At 39.6% G+C, this 18,316-nt stretch overlaps 1 protein-coding gene across 1 annotated transcript in view; it reads left to right on the forward strand.

Moving 5' to 3' along the window:
• otud5a (OTU deubiquitinase 5a) overlaps positions 1-9,122 on the forward strand; it is a 103,140-nt gene extending 94,018 nt beyond the window's left edge. Inside the window, exons 7-9 of the mRNA XM_062998585.1 lie at positions 534-741; positions 4,668-4,772; positions 8,582-9,122. Coding sequence (XP_062854655.1) covers positions 534-741; positions 4,668-4,772; positions 8,582-8,703 — 435 coding nt within the window. The 3' untranslated portion in view covers positions 8,704-9,122. The remainder of the gene's footprint in view (positions 1-533; positions 742-4,667; positions 4,773-8,581) is intronic.
• Positions 9,123-18,316: the final 9,194 nt, after the last annotated feature.

Consider the following 18,316-nt stretch of genomic DNA (forward strand, 5'->3'; position numbering starts at 1 on the left):
CAGCACAACACACACTAACACACCACCACCATGTCAGAGTCCTGACCATTGAAGAACAGCATGAAAGGGGGGTAACAAAGCATGCAGAGAAACAGATGGACTACAGTCAGTAATTGTAGACTTACAAAGTGCTTCTATATGGTAAGTAGAGCTGATGAAATGGACAGTGAGTGTAGAAACAACTAAGTGGTTTTAATGTTATGGCTAATCGGTGTATGTGGTTGTTCTTGTGCTAATTGGTCATTGCATTAAGGTTAAATGGTTACATTGCACTATGTTTAACAGTATAAAATCAAGTTCAGAACAATAATGGAGAACTTGAACACTGGCATTGCTTTTCCCAAAAACCAACATGGCAGCAAACGCAAAGTGGACACCAGTGAAAGTGTGGGATGTAAATAGGCATTACACTGTAGCATGTACAAACTTTCCAGGATATTCAAACCTGCCACAAAATATACAGCTAATCACGAGTCTGTTTCAGTGCCAGACATCTTCCTCACACTGCATCTCTTTGTTTCTCTTTCTTTCAGCCACGTAAAGCCAGCGCCACATGTAGCTCGGCCACGGCCGCAGCATCCAGTGGATTGGAGGAGTGGAGCGCAAGGTCCCCACGACATCGAAGCTCCGCCCCTTCCCCTGAGAGCCCTGACACTGCCCACTCGGACCTCGCACAAAAACCTCCTTCCCCGGCTGGAGCAGCATTCGCCCTGTCCAAGCCCCCCTCACCATGTGCACCTGGTACGCAACGTTACATCCACAAGCACCCAACACATACAGTTCTGCTGGTACTAGAGATGTTACTGTATGGAGTTTTTATGGGATGAAAAACACTGTGGTTTAGTTTGGACACCCCTGGTTGTTGATTGTTCATGCAAATATATGTACTGATGTTTGCTGGGTGTGATGTATTAAAAAAAAATCTGGTGATGGTTATTTTATATTAGAAAATAAATGCAAATTAAACACAACATTTAAACCGAAAAATCCATAAATAAGTGTGTCATATATAGTAAAAAACTTTACATTTGGGTGCCCAGGTGACGCAGCGGGATATTCTGCTAGCACACCAGCGCCTTGGTTCGAAACTCGGCATTGCCACTGGTCGGCTGGGTGCCATCTAACGGGCATAATTGGCAGTGCCTGCAGCAGACACATTTCTGCTAGGGAGGGATGACCGGACTATGTGGGTGGGGTCTTCAAACGCTGTGTGAGGCCCCTGATTAGCAGCTAGAGAGGCGCCTGTGCAGAATGCATGGGTGAAAAAGGGTTCCGCAAAAGGGCTGTGTGCATGTCGGAGGAGGCATGAGCAGCAACATACCCTCCTCGAATGCAATCAGGGATCCTCCAGCAGTGGAAGACAAATTGACTACACTAAATTGGGAGAAAATGCATATATGAAATGGAAAGAAAATAACTAAAACATTAAATTTGACCAGAAAATTTGAAATGATTACCCACCACCCACTCTGGCTTTGTATTGTACAAATTATGCTAGCACAGGGATGTCCAAACTACGGCCCGCAAGTCATTTATGGCCCATTACCATTTTTGAAACGGCTCCCAAGGTATTTTAGAAATATAATTAAAGTTAGCCCGCCATTAAGCAGGTTTAAAAAACAGTTTGAACCTCGGGTGTTTATAAAGCAAATGGAAAATGCTCCCCATCTTTTTCCCCCAACTCAAAACAGTGATGTTGCCCAGGTGGTGCAGCGGAATATTCCGCTAGCCCACCAGCGCTGAGATCCTGAACTCCTGGGTTCGAAACATCTAGCGGGCATAATTGGCATTGCCTGTAGGGAGGGATGACCGGACTGTGTGGGTGGGGTCTTCAAATGCTGTGTAAGGACCCTGATTAGCAGATCGAGGCACCAGTGCAGAAAGCATGGGTGAAAAGAAGGGATCCGCTAGGACTGTCCACGAGTCAGAAGAGGCGTGAGCAGCAATATACCCTCCCCGACTGCAGTCGGGAATCCCCAGCAGCGGAAGACAGATTGACTACACTAAATCTGGAGAAAAAGGGGAGAAAATTCAGAAATAAAATAGAAAAAAAAAAAAAAAAACATTAAATTTGACCAGACGGTTTGACTAAGAAATGATTACCCACCACTCACTTTGGCATTGTATTGCACAAATTATGCTAGAGCAGGGATGTCCAAACTACGGCAAGGTATTGTAGAAATAAAATTGCTTGCTAAAACCTATTAAGCAGGTTTTAAAAACCTGCTTGAACTGTTTGAACTCTGGGTGATGCTTTAGCATAAAACAAATCTAAAATGCTCCCCATCTTTTTTCCACAACTCAAAACATTAACGTTATACCCACATTAACGTCCCCAAGTTTTTGGATAAACCTGGCGGCTCCAAAGCAAAGAAAACTAGAAAGTGAATGCAAAGGATTTGAGGCATGCTGGGAAAATTAATATGTTTTAACTGAGTTCAGAGGGAAGCGTGTATGTAATTTAAATACGTATAATAATCTACCCATTAGAAAAATCAACTGGTGAGTAAAATTGGCAGGAAGTGTAATTGCTAGTAATCAGGTAGGTCTATTATATTTTTATTAGCTTTATTGCAAAAAAAAAAAAAAGTGGTTTGTGTTTGCCCCAACAAGAAAAAGTTTGGACCCCCTGTGCTATATTATCCTTGAGCCATAATGTCTAACACTTGCTTTATTTTTATAAAGTTACTTATTCTTTGTGTATAAAGGGCTTTAAACGTAATATCAGCAATAATCAGGACATTATTATAATACAGACATTATTCAGTTTTCCAGTGCTTATTCCCATTTCTGGGAATACGTGTTTAAAACAGAGGTGTGAGCAGGTGATTGATGTATACACCTGTACAGTACAAACAAATTCTTATTTTTGCATGTACCAGCCTGTTTAGAAGCTGGGCTCAGAGGGCAAGGCCAGTCATTACACAGTGCCCATGGAGCCGAAAGTGTGGAGGACCTTGCTCAGTTGCCATACATTGACTGGTGGGCTGAGCTGAGACTCAAACCCTTCTAATTTTAAATTGGTAGTCTAATGCCTTAATCTCTGAACTATTACTGCCCCTAATTTAAACATTTTTAAAGGTTTTTAGTTACTTTAATTAGGTTGATTTAATTAGTTTGGGGGAGTCATATGCTATCGTAATTTGATTCATATATTCCTAGTTATCACATTAACAGGTGAATATAGCATGACGTCTAGCAAGTGTAATTTACGTGAGCTTTCTTTTACTGATAGACTCTAACATCCACAGTCATTTCATGTTACTCAGGTGGGCGACACGGTGGCTAAATGGGTAGCACTGTCGCCTCACAGCAAGGGGCGGTCCGGGTCCTTTCTGTGTGGAGTTTGCATGTTCTCCCCGTGTCCACAGTCCAAAGACATGCAAGTGAGGTGAATTGGAGATACAAAATTGTCCATGACTGTGTTCAATATAACCTCGTGAACTGATGATCCTTGTGTAATGAGTAACTACCGTTTCTGTCATGAATGTAATCAGTGTAAAACGTGACGTTAAATCCTAAAACACAAACATGTTACTCAGGCTAAAATCGAAACGCTCCTCAATTTCTTAAAAATAATTGGTTTAAAAAAAAAAAAAAAAAAAAAAACAGCACACTAAAACAAAGTTTGACAGGAATATAGACTGATATTAAAATGTACTACGCCTCCTGCCGTGAATTTTACCATTGGATAAACACGGCGTAAAACATTTAAATAAATAAACAGAATTTCATGTTGTTCTAAGCTGGTGAAGCTGTGTTTATGAATTTAAGAGAAACATGTGAAGATGCTTGTGTTCTTTGCGTATTGTTCTATAGAACCAATTTTAGTTTCTTTCACTTATTGGTTTGCTCATTATGCACATATTCAACTGTTTCTGAGCAGGGAAACACCAGACAGTGTGAACTTTTAACCCTCTAGAGCAGGGTACACCTTGTGTGTTCCTTATTTGTTGTGCAAAAGATATGTAAATGTTACGTGAATTCAAAGCAGTGTTTTTCCAAACTTGGTGTATCCCAGTGTTTCCGGTGCTTAACCCTTTGATGCACAAGCTAAGCAAACCCCTTCTAATGCACAACATGGGTCAAAATGACCCATATTCATCCATTCAAGAATATTTTCATATGCACATTTGTCAGTTATTCATGTATTTGCTGTCTTAGCTAATAAAATCTATCTATACTAGAATATGTAAACAGCTAGCAAGCAAATAGTATTGGACATATTCAAGATTCAAGAGCCTAATCTTTGGTTGTCTTTCAAAAGATCAGTTTTTTATAAAAAAAAAAGTAAAAAATATAAAACTGAAATAAGGATTTGTGATGATCAAAAACAAGTTAATCTAGGAATTCATGGAAGCTTGAATGATGAAATTAATTTATTACAAAGATGTAGAAAATAAAAACTCAGTTGGGTCACTTTTGTGCATCAAATGGTTAAACACACCTAATTCTGCTGACCAGCTAACAATCCAGCCTTTCATGAGTTGAATGGAGCGTATAAAGCCAGGGAACGTGCTGAATTGTACAGAACGGGCACTTCAGGTGACGAATTAGGTACCATTTAAATGTACTCAGGAAATGTACAGCACACTGAGTACAGCCTCTGAAACAACATTATTGAAAGAGTGTAATCAGATTTGTGGTATTTGTGTTATGGTGTGCAGGACCCAGTAACCAGGCCTGTGTTGGAGCAGACAGACCCACCTCTTCCTCGCTGGTGTCCCTGGGCTACCGTGCCATCATGCAGGACATGTCGCCCACTGCTTTCGGTAAAACACATCAGCATGTATTTATGGTGGAATGATGTCCAGGACTTTATGTGCTAACGTAGATCAGCGTACCAGTTTCGTGTTCATGTGACTTACTGAGGGCCAAAAATCTGTCTCAAATACTACAATAATTGTGTTTAGACACAATGATTTAAGTTTGAGTTTCACAGCAAATTGCATATTACACAGGAAACGGCTCATTTCACGGTCCTTAACACGATTATCATGGCTGTGAATTAGGTAGGGCCTTAAATATACACTGATCAGTCCTAACATTAAAACTACCTGCTTGTTTCTACACTCACTGTCAATTTTATCAGCTTTTATCACTTACCATATAGAAGCAATTTGTAGTTCTACAATTACTGACTGTAGTCCATCTGTTTCTCTACATACTTTTTAAGCCTGCTTTCACCCTGTTCTTCAGTGGTCAGGACCCCCACAGGACAACTACAGAGCAGGTATTATTTGGGTGGTGGATCATTCTCAGCACTGCAGTGACACTGACATGGTGGTGGGTGGTGTGTTAGTGTGTTTTGTGCTGGTATGAGTGGATCAGACACAGCAGTGCTGCTGGAGTTTTTAAATACCGTGTCCACTCCTACCTAGTTGGTCCACCTTGTAGATGTAAAGTCAGAGACGATCGCTCATCTATTGCTGCTGTTTGAGTTGGTCATCTGCAAGACCTTCATCAGTGGTCACAGGATGCTGCCCACGGGGTGCTGTTGGCTGGATATTTTTGGTTGGTGGACTATTCTCAGTCCAGCAGTGACAGTGAGGTGTTTAAAAACTCCAGTAGCGCCGCTGTGTCTGATCCACTCATACCAGCACAACACACACTAACACACCACCACCATGTCAGTGTCACTGCAGTGCTGAGAATCCACCACCCAAATAATGACCATTGAAGAACAGCATGAAAGGGGTCTAACAAAGCATGCAGAGAAACAGATGGACTACAGTCAGTAATTGTAGATCTACAAAGTGCTTCTATATGGTAAGAGAAGCCGGTAAAATGGACAGTGTGTGTAGAAACAAGAAGATGGTTTTAATGTTATGGCTTATTGGTGTATATATACTTTTGGCCACATAGTATACAATTGATGTTAAAAAAAATCCTAAACACTGCCAAATAACTTGCCTGTGGAATTGGAACTGCAAATCCACTACAGAAGTGGGAAATAGCAATTACGTTCAACCCACTTGATGAACTGCAGTAGGCTGTGGATTATTTACATAGCCTTTTACATACGTCATAGCAGCATGCGTCAAAGTCTGACAGTCAAAACCGTTTATAAGTGTGTAAAGATGATGACTTCAGTCTTACTGCAGCTGTTCTTATTGGATCAATACATTAGAAACATTGCGGTTGCTTGCACTTTCTCTGAGGTTTTGTGCTATCCATTCATAGGTTAACTCTAACGCAAAGCTTTTCACTGACAGATCTGTTTGAGAGTGTATAAGTAAACTTCTCTAGACTTTCAGAATGAATGAATTAAAAGTAAACAGGTTTTTCAGTAAGCTGCCGGGCGTAGTTTGCGTAACATTTAACGTTGAAGAAACTTTTATTTACATAGCCATTTTACACACGTCATAGCATGTAAAATGCGCCCAAGTCTAATCGCTGAAGCTCAATTTTCAGCTCAAGTCCAATCTTGAATCGTAGATAAGAAAGTAAAAATTTAGCTTTTTCCACTAAAACAAATATTGCAAATTTTTGTTAATAAAAAAACACTTTTTTTATTTGGATTTTTTGCAGTGGTGGGCTATACACCAGGAATGCTCCTGAGTAGCATGTTAATGACCAAAAAACAATACTTTTGTAGCAATTCTTACACATTACAGCACGCAAAATGCCATTTTTGATTCCCAGAGTGTCCTAAGCTGCGTCCGGAATCGCATACTTCCATACTCAATAGTACGCGAAATGAATACGCGAGAGCGGTTAGTATGTCCGAATAAACAGTATACACAAAGAGGTACGCGAGAAGTACCCGGATGACCTACTTATTGGGCAGCCATGTTTGAGTATGCAAGCGATGCACACTTTCGGTCTGTTAATGTATCCCATAATGCAACTGGAGCTGCGTAGGCGTTCGAAGCGTAATAAGAAACAAGAAAGATAGCGGTCCTCTGTTTACAAGTGTAAGTAAGATAAATAAAATAAAACATTTTAAAGACGAATTAATAACAAAAACACGATAAATATCCAAAAGTTTGGCGAGTGGGGTTTGTAATGAGTCTGTAACCATGGTGATATTACGTCATCACGTCCCACGTCATCACTTGACGTTGGAAAGATGGCGGATGTAGTGCGTAGCGGTGTTGTGTGCATACTGCATGCTTCTGTACTGAAAGTATGTACTTTTTTACCGGCAGAGTAGTGCATACTTCCTCCAATCTAGTACGTACTCTCTAAGTATGCGATTCCGGACGCAGCTCTAGTTTTTAGTTGTGACTCAAAGTTTACTCTGAATGTAATGTGACCATAGAGCGAGCAGTAGTAGCACAGTTGCTAGGTTGCTAGAGCAGTGATCAGAATGTTGCTGTTGTTGGGTTACTTGGGCCCCTGGGCAAGACCCTTAAGCCTCAATTGCTTGCGTTGTATTTACCCACAGTTGTAAGTCACTCTGTTTGCTTAATGCCGAAAATGTAATTATGACAGTTCTGCCAATCGCCTTACTTGATTCTACTCGATTTCCAACCTTTAAAGTGGTTCATGGTTAAATTGAACACAGCATGCACATGTGATCAGGGGGTTATTTGAGGTTAATCCCAGATCCCCATTTTTTGTGAACCAAAATGTAATGCCATGAGCTGCACTCAGGCCTGAAAGCTGCTTTCACACATGCTTAAATGGACCAAAATCTAAATGAACAAAAATGCAAATAAAAAGTGTCCTAATATCATATTAGTGGCATGCCTTTGACTTTAAGATCAATTGGATTAGAGAGTCATTTCATTAAGTATTGAAATCGGGCAGCACGGTGGCTAAGTGGGTAGCACTGTGGGTAGTTCGATCCCCAGGTGGGGCGGTCCGGGTCCTTTCTGTGTGGAGTTTGCATGTTCTCCCCGTGTCTGCGTGGGTTTACTCTGGGAGCTCCGGTTTCCTCCCACAGTCCAAAGACATGCAAGTGAGGTAAATTGGAGACACTAAATTGTCCATGACTCTAAAACATGACATAAAAATCCTAATAAACAAACAAAGTATTGAAATCAGATGTTTTATTTTATATTAGGACATGTGTAGTTCCCTTTAATGCTTCTCGACACACTTTACATCTTTAAAGTATAAAAGAAAATCATATAAATAGTTTAGTAATCAACTAAAAAAAAGATAAAAAAAAAAAAAAGATAATTTGTGGTTCGTTTAAACACACTGGACCATATTTACGATTTATTACATTTTATATTTTCCAGTGTGTCTTCTGCTTCTTTTTGTTATAATTTGTTTTGAAGGGGCAATATATTCTTTTCTTAAAGAGCTCAGGCATTAAACAGCATTTTCCACTTTTAAAATGCATACAAATCTACCCATTTAATGTTCAGGTGGGTGTTTAAGACTGAGAAGTGATGCAAAAGGGAAAATGATTAATGGTATGATAACATATTTTACCCCAGATGAACTTGTTTTTGTGACTTCTCTCAGCTCGCAGTCTTAGCAGGAAGTTAAACACACAGCTAGTTAATAAAGGAAATTATGGTCGACGTGTGGGCTTGTCGTCAAAACCACACGCCTTGTTAACTTTTTGTCGCCGTTCTCAGTTCTGCACTTTTGTTAAAGCTTTTTCTGCATCTCTTTGCTGAAGGTTTGACAGATTGGGAGGACGACGAGATTTTGGCCTCTGTCCTGGCCGTGTCACAACAGGAGTACCTCGACAGCATGAAGAAGAACGCCATGCATAGGGAACCGTCTCCAGACAGCAGTTGATAAAGGGACGCAGGTGCGCTCTGAGCCCCTCACACTGCTGGAGGAGGCCAAAAACACGGGGATCAATCAAATCATCCTCTCATCATCATGCAAAACCCATTTCCCCTCTCACTGTCCCTCACATGCCATGTTCTAATCACCCATCCATAATAATGACCGTCACTGTAAAACTTTCCTCGCCACTACCTTGCTTTTTTTTTTTGCCACTGACACCAAGATTGGACTTGTTTAGATGCATGTTTAAACCAACATAATTAATCAAAGAAAAAATACATGGGAAAATTTAAAAAACAGATATAAAAATGTCATACTTTATCATCTTAATACCTGATTAATATAAGCTTGTTGTATTTTATTTTCCTGTTTGGAATGAAAGCTCTTTTTTTCTTGGAATAAAAAAGGAGAAGTTTCTGAAGAAATATGTGTTTTCTTGTGTTTTTTTTCTGATATATGGTATAATTTGAAACTGCATTTGATAAAATTCTGTTACAGAAGGCACATCCAGACTTCTTAAATCAAATAAAACTAATTTTTAAAGCAAAATCCACAAGATGTAGTTTGATGCAGGGTTTTACTGGCAACCCTTCACATGTCTTGTATTCTTTTCAAGATTAGTTCTTCTCTGTTATTTAATCCTTAACTTCTTTATATATATATATATATATATATATATATATATATATACATACACGTATATATATATATATATATATATATATAGACTGATATATTTCAAATGTTTATTTCTTTTAATGTTGATGATTATAACTGACAACTAATGAAAACCCCAAATTCAGTATCTCAGAAAATTAGAATATTACTTAAGACCAATACAAAAAAAGGATTTTTAGAAATGTTGGCCAACTGAAAAGTATGAAGATGAAAAGTATGAGCATGTACAGCACTCAATACTTAGTTGGGGCTCCTTTTGCCTGGATTACTGCAGCAATGCGGCGTGGCATGGAGTCCATCAGTCTGTGGCACTGCTCAGGTGTTATGAGAGCCCAGGCTGCTCTGATAGTGACCTTCAGCTCTTCTGAATTGTTGGGTCTGGCGTATCGCATCTTCCTCTTCACAATACCCCATAGATTTTCTATGGGGTTAAGGTCAGGCGAGTTTGCTGGTGAATTAAGAACAGGGATACCATGGTCCTTAAACCAGGTACTGGTAGCTTTGGCACTGTGTGCAGGTGCCAAGTCCTGTTGGAAAATGAAATCTGCATCTCCATAAAGTTGGTCAGCCGCAGGAAGCATGACGTGCTCTAAAACTTCCTGGTAGACGGCTGCGTTGACCTTGGACCTCAGAAAACACAGTGGACCAACACCAGCAGATGACATGACACTCCAAACCATCACTGACTGTGGAAACTTTACACTGGACCTCAAGCAACGTGGATTCTGTGCCTCTCCTCTCTTCCTCCAGACTCTGGGACCTTGATTTCCAAAGGTAATGCAAAATTTACTTTCATCAGAGAACAACTTTGGACCACTCAGCAGTCCTTTTTGTCTTTAGCCCAGGCAAGACGCTTCTGACGCTGTCTCTTGTTCAAGAGTGGCTTGACACAAGGAATGCGACAGCTGAAACCCATGTCTTGCATACGTCTGTGCGTGGTGGTTCTTGAAGCACTGACTCCAGCTGCAGTCCACGCTTTGTGAATCTCCCCCACATTTTTGAATGGGTTTTGTTTCACAATCCTCTCCAGGGTGCGGTTATCCCTATTGCTTGTACACTTTTTTCTACCACATCTTTTCCTTCCCTTCACCTCTCTATTAATGTGCTTGGACACAGAGCTCTGTGAACAGCCAGCCTCTTTAGCAATGACCTTTTGTGTCTTGCCCTCCTTGTGCAAGGTGTCAATGGTCGTCTTTTGGACAACTGTCAAGTCAGCAGTCTTCCCCATGATTGTGTAGCCTACAGAACTAGACTGAGAGACCATTTAAAGGCCTTTGCAGGTGTTTTGAGTTAATTAGCTGATTAGAGTGTGGCACCAGGTGTCTTCAATATTGTACCTTGTCACAATATTCTAATTTTCTGAGATACTGAATTTGGGGTTTTCATTAGTTGTCAGTTATAATCATCAACATTAAAAGAAAAAAACATTTGAAATATATCAGTCTGTGTGTAATGAATGAATATAATATAAAAGTTTCACTTTTTGAATGGAATTACTGAAATAAATCAACTTTTTCATGATATTCTAATTTTATGACCAGCACCAGTATATATATATACTGTCCGATATACGTATATATATAGCATGTCCGATTGCCCGATTGCGTCATGCTTCCTCTCCACTAATGACGGTTCCGATTGAGGAGAACGAAGCTAACCCATGCCCCCTCCAACATGTGGGCAGCAGCCGTATGCATTTTGTCACCTACACCAGGCGAGGTCAGCTGCGGATCAGCTCTGTGTACAGAGAGACACACCCTTTATCCGCACTCTCTCTCCATCTCTGTGCAGGCGCCATTAATCAGCCAGCAGAGATCGTAGTTGCATCAGTCATGAGAGAGTCCCTATCCAGCTCAATACCCCACCAATTGTTGTTCATGTGGCTGCTCAGCCCAGCCAGCAGGCAGAGCTGAGACTCGATGCGATGTATTCGAGATCCCAGCTCTGGTGTGCTAGCGTGTGTTTTTACCACTGCACCACCTGAGTGGCATCCTTAACTTCTTTTAAATGCATGGAATGAATTTTTATTTTTTTGTGGTTAGTCTTACATACTGATAGACCTCACAAAGAAGCTATTTATCTTTGTAAAATATTTTAAAACAATTGATCTACAAGTGTATTAACTGCTTCATCCTGTTCGGGGTCACTGTTAGTCTGGTGTGACTTACACACTCAAACATACACCTTGGACATGGTGACGATTCATCTCAGAACAACACACATTTTCACTTAATTTCACAACTGGGATTTTAGGATGTGAAAGTCTTTTGCATCTTTTTCGAGGAAACTGGAGTACCCCTGTTAAAATGCCAGGTTTTGTGATGTGAAAAATGAGCCCAAGATAAATCATTTCAGAACTTCAGGTCCACCTTTATTGTGATCTATAATCTGTACAATTTTAGGGGGGAGGGGAAACAAAAATAAAAGGCAATAATGTGGTTGCATGAATACACACACCCTTAAACAGATACTTGAAGTACCCTTTTTGACAGCATTTAGTGTTTTAGGGTAGGAGTCTCAAACTCAAACATACACCTTGGACATGGTGACACATTGGACATTCCAAAACTTTTATCTTCTTCTGGTAAATTTATTATTTTGTAGATGTGAGGGTATGCTTTGGGTCATTGTCTTCAGAGGCCCCAAAATGTTCTGCCAAAATTGACTAATAATTGAAACTGTTCATAATTCATCTTTCTTAACTAAAGGCCCAGTTCCTACTGAGGAAAAAACAGCCCCAATGCATAATACTGCCACCACCATGCTTCACTGTGGGAAGGGTGTTCTTTTAGTGATGTGCAGTGTTGTTTTGTGTCAAACATACCTTTTGGAATTATAGCTATTTAACCTTGTTTCCAAAAGATCGTAACAAATTTTTACATGCTTTTGGCAGACTTGGTGTATGTTTTTGCAAAATGTAGCTGAACTTGGACCTTTTTTCTTTGTAAGAAAAGACTTACATATTGCGACCCTACCCCACAGCCCAGACATACAGTGGTGTTCAAAAAATAGCAGTGATTTTAAAAAAGCGAATAAAGCACAAAATCATTATAATAACTTTTATTTCCATAAATGCAAATGCACTGAAAATACTACACTTTCAATTCTAAATTCTAAATCAAAACATTAACACAATTTAGCCAGTCTGCGTTCATCCTTTACAGAAAATTAAGAAAAATGAATATTAGGCTGTTCAAAATAATAGCAGTGCCAGCATTTTTCTTTAAAAACTCAAAAAATTTATCTATAACATAAAAAATGTTTGAGGTTTCACTTTACTTTAAATTACTGAACTAATATTTAGTGGCAGAACAATTGTTTCCGAGATCTGTGTTGCATGGAGTCGACCAACTTCTGGCTCCTCTGAACAGGTATTCCAGTCCAGGATGATTACTCTACATTCCACAGTTCTTCTGCAATTTTGGGTTTTGCCTTAAAAAAACGTGTTTCAGATATCAGAACACAAGTTCTCTATGGGATTGAAGTCAGGGGATTGTGCTGGCCACTCTATTACCTCAATCTTGTTTGTCTGTAACCAAGATGTTTTGGGTCATTGTCATGTTGAAACACCCATTTTAAGGAAATTTCTTCTTCAACATAGGGCAACATGATCTGCTCAATTATTCTGATATATTTAAACTGATCCATGATCCCTTGTATGCGATAAATAGGCGTAACACCATGGTATGAGAAACATCCCCATATCATAATTTTGTACCACCGTGCTTTACTGTCTTCACAGTGAACCTTTGCTTGAATTCAGTGCTCGATGGTCGTCTGACATACTGTCTACGGCCACTAGACCCAAATAGAACAATTTTGCTTTCACCAGTCCACAAAATGTTGAGCCATTTCTCTTTGGACCAGTCAATGTGTTCCTTGGCAAATGTTAACCCATTCAGGAAACGTCTTTTTCTTAACAACGGGACTTTGCAAGGAGTTCTTGCTGGTAAATTGGCTTCATTTAATCATCTGTACTCACTGGTAAATTTAGATGTTCCTTGATCTTTCTGGAGGAGATCATTGGCTGAGTATTTGCCATTCTGGCTATTCTTCGATCCAATCAAACAGTAGTTTCACGCTTCCTTCTGCGTCTTTCAGGTTTTGGTTGTCACTTCAAGGCATTTGAGATCATTTTAGCTGAGCAGTCTATAATTTGCTGCACTTCTCTGTTTTTTCCCTCTACAATCAACTTTTTAATTAAAGTACGCTGTTCATCAGAACAATGTCTGGAATAACCCATTTTCCCCAGTATTTCAGAAGGAAATGTGCTATGACCAACCTGTGCAACATTTGCCACCCTCCTAAATTAAATAAGGACCAAAACTGACACCCGTTCTTCTGCAGAATGAATGACTTCACCAATTGAACTCCTCACTGCTATTATTTTGAACAACCCCCTTTCAATCAATGCTTCGATTACTCAGAATGAGTGGGATGCATGTCCTAATTGTTGGGTTTGTTTTGTTTTCATTACTCTACTACACTTTCAAGTAATTTTTTTGCTATGTAGAAATAGCATTTCTACTAAAAACAGTGATTTATCAGGTTAATGGTGTTGGACTGCTATTTTTTTGAACACCACTGTATAAAGAATATAGGAGATTGTCACATGTAGTACACAACCAGTATTTGCCAGAAATTCCTGCAGCTCCTGTAATGTTGCTGTACGCCATTTGGGAGGTTTCTGGAACAATTTTCTTTGCATCAATTTTGGTTTCAGTTCTTGGTAATGTTACTGTTGTGTCATACTTTATCTACTTGTTAATGACCATCGTCACTATGTTCCATGGTACAGTGGGGCCAAAAAGTATTTAGTCAGCCACTGATTGTGCAAGTTCTCCTACTTAGAAAGATGAGAGAGGTCTGTAATTTTCATCATAGGTACACTTCAACTATGAGAGACAAAATGAGAAAAAAAAAATCCAGGAAATCACATTGTAGTATTTTTAAAGAATTTATTTGTAAATTATGGTGGAAAATAAGTATTTGGTCAATAACAAACAAGCAAGATTTCTGGCTCTCACAGACCTGTAACTTCTTCTTTAAGAAGCTCTTCTGTCCTCCACTCGTTACCTGTATTAATGGCACCTGTTTGACCTCATTATCTGTATAAAATCTGTCCACAGCCTCAAACAGTCAGACTCCAAACTCAACCATGGCCAAGACCAAAGAGCTGTCGAAGGACACCAGGAAGAAAATTGTAGACCTGCACCAGGCTGGGAAGAGTGAATCTACAATAGGCAAGCAGGTTGGTGTGAATAAATCAACTGTGGGAGCAATTGTAAGAAAATGGAAGACATACAAGACCATTGATAATCTCCCTCGATCTGGGGCCCCACGCAAGATCTCATCCCGTGGGGTCAAAATGATCATGAGAACAGTGAGCAAAAATCCCAGAACTACACGGAGGGACCTGATGAATGACCTGCAGAGAGCTGGGACCAAAGTAACAAAGGCTACCATCAGTAACACACTACGCTGAGAGGGACTCAAATCCTGCAGTGCCAGGCGTGTCCCCCTGCTTAAGCCAGTACATGTCCAGGCCCGTCTGAAGTTTGCCAGAGAGCATATGGATGATCCAGAAGAGGATTGGGAGAATATCATGTGGTCAGATGAAACCAAAATGGAACTTTTTGGTAAAAACTCAACTCGTCGTGTTTGGAGGAAGAAGAAGAACCCAAGAACACCATACCTACTGTGAAGCATGGGGGTGGAAACATCATGCTTTGGGGCTGTTTTTCTGCAAAGGGGACAGGACGACTGATCCGTGTTAAGGGAAGAATGAACGGGGCCATGTATCGTGAGATTTTAAGCCAATACCTCCTTCCATCGGTGAGAGCATTGAAGATGAAACGTGGCTGGGTCTTCCAGCATGACAATGATCCCAAACACACCGCTTGGGCAACGAAGGAGTGGCTCCGTAAAAAGCATTTCAAGGTTTTGAAGTGGCCTAGCCAGTCTCCAGACCTCAACCCCATAGAAAATTTGTGGAGGGAGTTGAAAGTCCGTGTTGCCCAGCGACAGCCCCAAAACATCACTGCTCTAGAGGAGATCTGCATGGAGGAATGGGCCAAAATACCAGCTACAGTGTGTGCAAACCTGGTGAAGACTTACAGGAAACGTTTGACCTCTGTCATTGCCAACAAAGGTTATGTTACAAAGTATTGAGTTGAACTTTTGTTATTGACCAAATACTTATTTTCCACCATAATATACAAATAAATTGTTTAAAAATCCTACAATGTGATTTTCTGGATTTTTTTTTTCTCATTTTGTCTCTCATAGTTGAAGTGTACCTATGATGAAAATTACAGACCTCTCTCATCTTTCTAAGTAGGAGAACTTGCACAATCAGTGGCTGACTAAATACTTTTTGGCCCCACTGTATATGTAATTCCTTGGAAATGTTTTATACTCTTCGCCTGACTGATACCTTACAACAATGAAATCCCTTTGATGTTTTTTAAGTTCTTTGTGGATCATGTTTTTTATATGAGGTTTGTATGAGGAGAAAATAAATCAGAAATGATTAATCAAAATGGCATTTTAACAGTGATGTGTTTATATACAGTGTAGGTCCTCAATGCATGTCCATTGCGTTGTGTGGCACCTCACTTTACCAACTGTGCCATTGTCCATTCTTTTTGGAATATGTCTGCTTAGAGGGTGTTAGTAATGTCAGTTTGGAATTGATTAAATGTACAGGACAGAACTTTATGGACTGCTGTTATGGTAATGTTGAGACAGAAAATATTCCCATTTAGTACAGTGGTACCTTGTAACTCAACATCCCCTAAACTCAAAATCTTTGAAACTCGACACCCTTCGTACCCTTAAACTCAACATTTCCTTTAAACTCAACATGTGTGACGTTTGCTCAGTGCTCGGCTTGAGCGGTGCGGTAAAAGGTCATGTGAATATGAGATGAATCTGCATTTGTGTGGAATGACCATCAAATCCAGTCTGAAAGCTCCACAGGTATCTGCGTTTATCTGGATTTTTCTTCAGTTTTACTTTTAAACTTGTGTTACAGTCAGGGTTCTGAGAAATTGTGAGAATCCTAAAACACTTATCGTTAAAAAAATTATGTAACTTAAAGTATTAAAAGAATAACATAGAAACACTAAACCTCTCTTAATTATTACTGCTCATTTGTTCTCTCCACTAATTAAGAAGCATAAGAAAACAATAAATAAGTAAAGGTAAAGTGCAGGTTTTATTGTATTTTTGGTTGATTTTGAACTGTTTTTTAATTGTATTTCAATGTTTTTATATTATATTTGTGTTATTTTCAGTGTATAAGTGTCAAAAACAACCCCATTATTTTTAACATTAGCCTAAAATATATGCAGTTCCACTGGACCATAGAACGCATTGACAGGCTTCCCATACATCCTTATGGGAAAAAATACCTTGAAACTCGATGCCTTTTAAACTCAACTCAACTCCACTCACAGAACCAAGTGACGTTGAGTTTCAAGGTACCGCTGTATTTTCTTCTGTTTGACATGTTATCAAACCAACCAGTGGTGCTGTAAAAGAAAAGAGATTTGGATAGCACAAATAATAGGATTGTTATATGTGCAAATCCTTTAGGTGTAGTGAATTACACAATATTATACCATATTTATGCTGAGCAGGCCAACTTAAAAAAAAAAAACACTGTAGAAACCGTCAAAATAAGTATGACATAAGAAAGTGGTACCAGTCTGAGTACTTGACATGTTTGATGAGTAGATCTGGCGTCTCTGTTATTTACATTTACATTTACATTTTCAGCATTTAGCAGACGCTCTTATCCAGAGCGACTTACAGAAGTTCTTCTATAGTGAACATTTCATTTCTCAAGTTTAGGTAAACAACAGTCGAAGAACACAAATCTGCTAAAACCTGTTAGAACCAAAGTGGCCTTTTTTTTTTTTTTTTTTAGAAATGGAAAAGATTGGAATAAAGTGTTAGTAAATAAGTACAAGTCAGCCTTAGTGTTTAGTAAAAAGGTGGGTTTTTAATCGTTTTTTAAAGACAGCAAGAGACTCAGATGTTCGGACAGACAGACGAAGTTCGTTCCACCATTTGGGCGCTAGAACAGAGAAGAGCCTTGATGCTTGTCTTCCTTTAGTCCTGGATGGAGGCTCAAGTCGAGCGAGACTAGAGGCTCGGAGGTTGCGTGGTACAGAGCGGGGTTTGATTAGACCCCGAAGGTAGCTTGGGGCTGGTCCTTTTTTGGCTTTGTAGGCGAGCGTCAGTGTTTTAAACTGAATGCGTGCAGCTATGCTGAGGGGTGAGGGGTGGGTTTGCTGGCATGATTTTGTTGAACTTGTCCCTTTAGTGTCCCTCTGACTGATCACCGGATCAATATATTGAACTGTTGTATCTACACTGATGAAAGGGTTAGAAGTCATGTTGCCATTCAACATGTGGGACATGAGTGTTTTGAGTTTGACTTATAAATAAGTCAAATAAGACAGATTTCTCTCATTTAATTATTTTATAGCATTTCATTGTTACATTTTGAGTGCTTGTACGTTATATTCACAAAAAAGAATCACTAACAGTAGTTTAAGCTGAGTAGATTTTGTATTAACACTAAACACACCTCTTTACACACATTCGGTACTTGTCTTGAGTTTTTGCGCGGGATCTGTAGATCTGTAGATCTGCAGCACACTTAAACTACTCTACTATTTAGTATGTATACAAACTGAAGGCAATGGTTTCACACTACTCAGGCGAACACTTAGTAGGCTATGGTAGCCATGGTATCGGAAACTGAAAGCGCGCGCGCGCGCAAATTCCTCAGAACGTTGGCTTTGTGCCAATGTTTTGAGAGAATTCAACAGCCTAATTAATATTCAAATATTTAAAAATATACAGAACGTGATTGGCGTTCGATTCAAAATACAGAAGGGACTGTTCGATTCTGAAGGGACGTGATTGG

Source organism: Trichomycterus rosablanca, chromosome 7 (genome assembly GCF_030014385.1).
Source record: "Trichomycterus rosablanca isolate fTriRos1 chromosome 7, fTriRos1.hap1, whole genome shotgun sequence".
NCBI lineage: Eukaryota > Metazoa > Chordata > Actinopteri > Siluriformes > Trichomycteridae > Trichomycterus > Trichomycterus rosablanca.